Source organism: Apis dorsata, unplaced genomic scaffold (genome assembly GCF_000469605.1).
Source record: "Apis dorsata unplaced genomic scaffold, Apis dorsata 1.3 scaffold_681, whole genome shotgun sequence".
NCBI classification, from domain to species: Eukaryota; Metazoa; Arthropoda; class Insecta; order Hymenoptera; family Apidae; genus Apis; species Apis dorsata.
In genome coordinates, this window is record NW_006263862.1 from 53,501 (window position 1) to 60,493 (window position 6,993).

Sequence of the window (6,993 nt, forward strand, 5' to 3'; positions counted from 1 at the left end):
CGTTCATTACGCTATATTAAACTAATAATAAAAAATTTCGCAAGAACTTACAATTCTTTGATGAGCATTTTAATAAGCAGAGCACATGGGCTGCAGTAATTCAGTGCGGCCACACAGAACCACCCTTGCTTTAGCAAATTCACTCGTGTTATCTCTCAACCCGCAGTCATACGCATACAACGGCGTCGACTTCTCAACGGACTGCCACACACTTGAATCACTGAGTGCCACACTGCACAGCCACTAAAAAGCACACTTACTTGCGCACACATGTGCATCGAATTTCCCCACTCTTACTTCACAGACACTTTGCAAAATGACGTCATGCTTACATGTATCTCAATTCGCATGCGCATTTATCATCTATCAAGTTTACAATAATTTAATCTGGGGATTTCATATAGAATTTATAAAAAAAATATTAAATAATTATAAGAAATATTGTTGCTAATTTATTATATTCTATTATGAATCTATATTACAATTTTTATTTAATATTATATTAAATAAATTTATCGAATATAAATGAAATTTGAAATCTGAATGAAATATTAAAAAATTCACTATGATTTTCATGAAAATTGAAAATAAAGATATATAACATATAAAAATATTAAACATATAAAAGAGATATCTTATTTAATATACAATTTCATTAATAATTATAATTTATAATTTACAATATGTTCAATAACAAATGTAAATTATATAATACAAATAATTATATAATATTATGTTATTTGTAAAAGAACATATTATAAATTTTAATATCATATACTGTGAAAAATAATATATATTTTTCAACAAAAAAGTTTAAAAACAATAAAAAATTATTATTTTTTTAAATATTATTTATTGAAAAGTATAAAAAAATTATAGAGAAAATATGAGAAAAAATGTTTTGATAAATATTATATAATTTTATAAGTAGATATTTTTTTTAAACATTTTTAAAAAAAGGTTCTTTTAATTGGTTTCTTTTTATTTTAATAGAAATAGATAGATATTTTTAAGAGAAATTTAAGAAAAAAATTTAAAAATATGATAAATAAAAAGTGAAAGTTACTTTTTATTTACAATGTACTTCAGGTACAAAAAAGCTATTCATTTATATAATATTGATAATTTTGTACAGAATATGTGATAGAATTTATGATATATAACTTAAAAATTCCTAAGTTTCATATTTATAACTACATACAAAAATTAGAAAGATATCCTGTATTCATTTTTCATAATAATATTATGTTGCTCTATAACAAAATTTTGAAATAAAAATAAGTATTATATATTTGCAATAAATATTGGTTTATGACAATATTTGGTTATAAAATTTATATTATGAATAGATATATCATGCAACATTTGTTGGTTCATTTTAGAATCGACTATAATCGACGAGTCGATTGATCGATATGGTTTGGTGTGTGTGACGAAATATACTTAGATGACAGCGCGTATACTGACGCGCCTAAGAATATTTCGTTCAGAATAAATGAAAAGATGAGCAAATAGTTCGAAAGTTCGAAGAAAAATTTAGTAACATGTTCATATATTTTTTTATGAAGTGGAATTTTTGGTGGACTACTATAATTATAAATCAAGTTTCGTTATTACATGTTATATAGAAGATAAGTACATTAAATGTATGGTAGCTTGTGAATGCACAGAAGACAAGACGCGTGGGAAGATTAAAAAAATTGAATCTTAAACATAGACAAACAAATTGAAAAAGAAAAAGACTGAAAGTGAGCATTTCATAATATAAATCAGAATGGATGAATGTATGCTGAATGATTTATTAGAATGCTCGGTGTGTCTCGAACGATTAGATACATCGAGCAAAGTACTTCCTTGTCAGCATACCTTTTGCAAGAAATGTTTGGAAGAGATAGTTAACACTCATCATGAATTACGCTGCCCTGAATGTCGCATTTTAGTTGATGTTAAAGTGGATGATTTACCTCCTAATGTATTACTAATGCGTATTTTAGAAGGAATGCGTAATGCAGCTCCTAAATCTACAAAATCTATAATTAAAAATAATCCAGGACCTCAAAGACTCTTTGGTGGCCATCAAATTACTTCAGCTCCCATTGTAACTAATAGTCCTACTCCTACTACATTCACAAATGAACCAATTAGACATGGTAATGCAACAGCGAAACAAGTTCACTTACACAATCAAACATATGGCAGAGCGATCTACGATTATGTATCAAAAGTCCCAGGGTAATTTTATATCCTTTTAAAAAAATTGTATTAATATATATTTAAATGATATTTTATAAACTATTTTAAATTTCAGAGATTTATCTTTTAAAAAAGGTGACATTGTCATTTTACGTAAGAAAATCGATAATAATTGGTGTTTTGGAGAAAGTGCTAATAGTCATGGAGTTTTTCCTTTGTCTTATGTCCAAGTATGTATTAAAACATTTTATTGTTTTAATATGTTAATAATGTAATATAAAAAGTATTTAATAAATTTATATGTACAGATAATGACACCATTGACTCCAGATGTTCCTCAGTGCAAAGCTTTATATGATTTTAGAATGACCAATGATGATGAAGATGGCTGTCTGACATTCAATAAGGTATATATAAATATATAGATATAATGTTTTATATTTATTTATTTGATTTAATATTGCATTTTTAAAAATAATTTTATAGGGAGAAATTATTAGTGTTATTAGAAGAGTTGATGAAAATTGGGCAGAAGGAAAACTATTGGATAGAATTGGTATCTTTCCATTAGCTTTTGTGGAATTGAATAGTGTGGCAAGAGCTTTAATGAAACTTTCAACAAAGTAATTTTTATAATTTACTATTAACATTAGTATATGACATTAGTATTTATAATTAATTTGTTTTAATTAATTATAATTTATAATATTTTTTAATTAATTGTAATTAATTATAATTAATATTTTTTTCAAAAAAGCACACAACCAGGTCCATCAAGGGTAGCACCTCCTACTCCCACTAATGAAGAAACTACACCTTTAATACCAACTGATCATTCGCGTAATTTACAAACAAATCAATCACGATCACAACTTATGCAGGTATTACAATTTATTATATATAAAATATATTATTTTTTTAATATTCGAAATATAACAAAATATATTAACATTTAATATTTTTTCAATAGAATACAATTTTACCAGTTTCTGATTCAATTTCAAATGTATCATCAGGAGGTAGTTCTTCAACTACTACTCCAAACACTCCTAATAGTTCAACTACATCTAGCAGTTCTAGTACTGCTCCAAGTAGTCCTAGTAGTCCAGCAACATCTCCTCCTGCAGTTGGAAATAGACAGAATATTAAACGTCACAGTTTCACTGCTGTTAATACTGGTCATCAACCTCATCCACATCATAGACATAGTGCAGAAATACTTAGTCCCCCAGTAGATAATGCCGTTGGTAACAGTAATGATTCATTTTCTTCGTTACAGGTGAATAATATTTTATTTATGTGACATATTAATGTGATAAAAAATTGTCTTATTATATTAAACAAATTTTATATTAATATTATAATCAAAAAATATTAATTTTTTTTCTCTTCATTTATTAGACAACTACCAACACTGCAGATCACAATCTTCGTCACAGGCGAAGCGGTAGTAGTGATCTTGCTCTTGCACAATCATCACAAATTTTGTCTACTACTACAGTCGCAAATGCTCATTTACCAGCTGCATATATAGCTCTGTATCCATATAAGCCTCAAAAAGCAGATGAACTTGAATTAAGAAAAGGAGGCATTTATATGGTAACAGAACGTTGTCAAGATGGATGGTTTAAAGGAACTTCTAATCGTACACAAAAATGTGGAGTTTTTCCAGGAAATTATGTTGCACCTGCTAAGTATATGAATATATATTTATATTAAAAATTTAAAATATAATTTCTTGATTTTAAATAATTTTGTTTTCATAGATGTCAGCGAAGTTTGTGTCGAGGATCACCAAATACAGGACAGCATCAAAACTTTCCATCTTCAACAAGTCAAAATAATACTGAGTCACGAATAACTGCAACTTATTCTAAAAATAAAGGATCCACTTCTCAATCTTATAATCCACGCACATTATTACCACCAGAATTACCACCACGTGCTATTAGTCCATCTTTTATGGTATCATCATCTTGGCATGGTCAAAGTCAAATGCAAAATCAAGAAAGTAGTCCTCCACGATACAAGGAACAAAATTCAGCAAATCCTCTTGGACGTAGTCATAGTGCTGTCATGTCACCAAATATTTGTATGTAATATAATTTTATTATATGTAATAATTTTATAAAATATATCATATTAAAATGTGTATATAAGAAATTGTTTTTTATTTTAGCTTCTCCTGGAAAACAGGTAACTTTACCTCAATCATTAATGACTACAACCACAGTTACTGGTATCAACAATAGTGGTACTATTGTTACTGGTGCTGGTTCTTCCATCATAAACGAAATGAATAAAAATCCAAATAGTATTTTGCATGCTGTAGCTTCTCCTTCTTCCACTGCAGTAGTTTCTGTACCTAAAAATAGCGAAAAGGTATATAAATTCATTCTATGTAATATTAGTTCTTTATTATATGAACATATATATAATATATGTTCATATAATATATATATAAAATATATATATATTTTAATTATAGCAGAAAGAAAAAAAAGATAAATGTGTCTCTTTGATGCGACGATTAACGAATATTAAGAAATCAAAATCACCACCTCCTACTACTTATTCAATGGATAATCCTGTTTTTGAAGATAGCAATTCCATTAATCCAGTACATGTTCGGTAAGTTATTTTCTACATTGTTTGCAATAACAATGGCTTATATAGCACATAATTAAACATATCATTAAAGATTTTAAAAAAATAAATAAAATTTGCATGTTTATATTATATTTAACATTTTTTATTAATAGTCTGCATGTAATTGTATTGCTATCCGATATTATTTTATGTTACAATTTAAAATTTATACAATTCTATATATGTATTTTTATGATATGTTAAATAATTGTTGAAATTTTTGCATGATTTTAATGTTCACATATGTATATAGAAAAAACAAATAATTTTTATATATGCAAAATAAATTTTTGATTTGTTTTTCATTATTTTTTTTTTATTTTTTAACACTATATGATCTGCATGTGTTGAATTATTTGTCTAATTCTACACGGGGGGTTGGGCGGATATATTTAAAATTAGATCGGGATCTTGCCCAAGTCAGTTGCTACAGGTGGGAGCTACACAGGAATTAAATGCTTCAAACAACTACCATCGTTTGTGTCCAGGCTCTGTGCAGGGACATGTCACATCTTCACAAAGACTTAAATACAAGGAGAGACCATCTTTACCGGTCTCAATTCTTCAAAGGTTAGTTACTAAAATTATATATGTTTGACAAATAAAATTATTTAAAAATTAGTATTTATTGTAAAAGATATTTATCTTAATATATTTTCCCAGCTCATATATAAAATGAAAATTGTATTTAGTCTTTTATAATACTTTGTATGTAATAGTTGTGTGATGCATATATATTTAATTATATTAACATTTACAATAAATGATGTAATATATAGGTAAGTGTTTTAATAAATATTGCAAAAATTAAGAATAGTACATTATAAATGCTTGATTAATGACATTAAAATTTTTATATTTTTTATCTATTTTTTGTGTTTTATAATTTTTATTGTTTTTTTTTATTTCAAATATTTTCAAGAGTTTGCTTGTTGATTAAGAATGTGTATATTTGATGTATAATAAGTGTATAAATTTAACAAATATTATTAATATAAGAAATATAATATTATATAATATTCTCTTCTTTTTGAAATTTTAATAAATTAATTTTATTTTTATGTTTTTTATTAACATTCATAGATCTAATGAATCGGGTGGAATGGTATGTACACCAATAGGAAATCATCACCGTAAAAGTAATTCATTAGATGCTGGTATGGGCAAACAAGTCAAACAACAACCTACTCGCGAACGGTAAAAAAAAATACTTTTATCATTTAATCATTTTATATTTTATTTATTTTTCTTATGTTTTTACTTAATTAATTAATGTTTTTATATATTTATTACTTTTTATTTCAGAGAACGAGTATACAGATTTCGTTGCATTGTGCCATATCCACCTAATAGCGAATTTGAATTAGAACTTCGAGTAGGAGATATTATTTATGTGCATAAAAAACGTGATGATGGTTGGTATAAAGGCACTCAACCAAGAACTGGTCGTACTGGTCTTTTTCCGGCTAGTTTTGTTGAAGCTTTCTGAGATACAGCACAAAATCATTTCATATTAGAAACTTGTATATAATTTTCACAAATCGAAGGTGAAATATTACATACCACTTACTTTTCAAGTCTAATAATATAATTATTATTATGAAGGTAAGTGTATGATTTAAATTGTGAAGTTATTCAATATAATGAGCAGTGCATTAAACACATATATGTACATTATAGTAGTAGTAAATTACATATTCTTGTCGTTATTACGACATAAATAATTTTTTTAATTACATAATAAATGAAATATAGTAAAATTATCTAAAACGATACTGCCATTGATGTTATATTCATAAAATATTATTAAAATCTAGTAAGGGAATAAAAGATATTACATCAATACTGCCATCTCATAAAAAATACTAAAGAAAAATATATTAATACTGTTTTTTAATAATATAAAATCATTTCATAATTCACAATATAACAATACTATTATACTTATTAAGTTATTTTATCTATTTACATATAAAATTTTTATTTATGCAGTAATTTTTTGAAATATAATAATACTGCTGTGAAATTTCTATATATTAGTTAAATTATGTATATATATTTTTTTTTCAATTTTATACAAAAAGTAGTTATTTAAGTTTTTTTTAAGAAAATAATAGTGTCAATTTCTCTCTCTCTCTCTCTCTCTCTCTC

At 25.8% G+C, this 6,993-nt stretch overlaps 2 protein-coding genes across 5 annotated transcripts in view; one reads left to right on the plus strand and one right to left on the minus strand.

Annotated features, from left to right (window-relative positions):
- LOC102672276 (phosphatidylinositol transfer protein alpha isoform) overlaps window positions 1-313 on the minus strand; it is a 3,093-nt gene extending 2,780 nt beyond the window's left edge. Inside the window, exon 1 of the mRNA XM_006622226.2 lies at window positions 52-313. Within this exon, the coding sequence (XP_006622289.1) occupies window positions 52-68 (17 nt within the window). The 5' untranslated portion in view covers window positions 69-313. The remainder of the gene's footprint in view (window positions 1-51) is intronic.
- A 1,098-nt stretch (window positions 314-1,411) lies between these two features.
- Window positions 1,412-6,605, plus strand: LOC102672418 (E3 ubiquitin-protein ligase SH3RF3-like). 4 transcript variants are annotated; one of them, XR_004151406.1, is made up of 13 exons: window positions 1,412-2,232; window positions 2,309-2,423; window positions 2,502-2,600; window positions 2,680-2,816; window positions 2,951-3,074; window positions 3,164-3,472; window positions 3,595-3,887; window positions 3,960-4,285; window positions 4,373-4,575; window positions 4,682-4,824; window positions 5,331-5,412; window positions 5,926-6,039; window positions 6,148-6,218. XR_004151406.1 is itself a non-coding variant. In XM_006622227.2 (13 exons), the coding sequence occupies exons 1-13, from the start codon at window positions 1,775-1,777 to the stop codon at window positions 6,329-6,331; spliced, it is 2,673 nt and encodes an 890-aa protein (XP_006622290.1). In that variant the 5' UTR covers window positions 1,412-1,774; the 3' UTR covers window positions 6,332-6,605. The 4 variants fall into 4 exon arrangements, 3 of the variants coding, with proteins under 3 accessions (XP_006622290.1, XP_006622291.1, XP_006622292.1); XM_006622227.2 differs by having other exon boundaries at window positions 5,245-5,412; window positions 6,148-6,605; XM_006622228.2 differs by having other exon boundaries at window positions 4,685-4,824; window positions 5,245-5,412; window positions 6,148-6,605.
- Window positions 6,606-6,993: the final 388 nt, after the last annotated feature.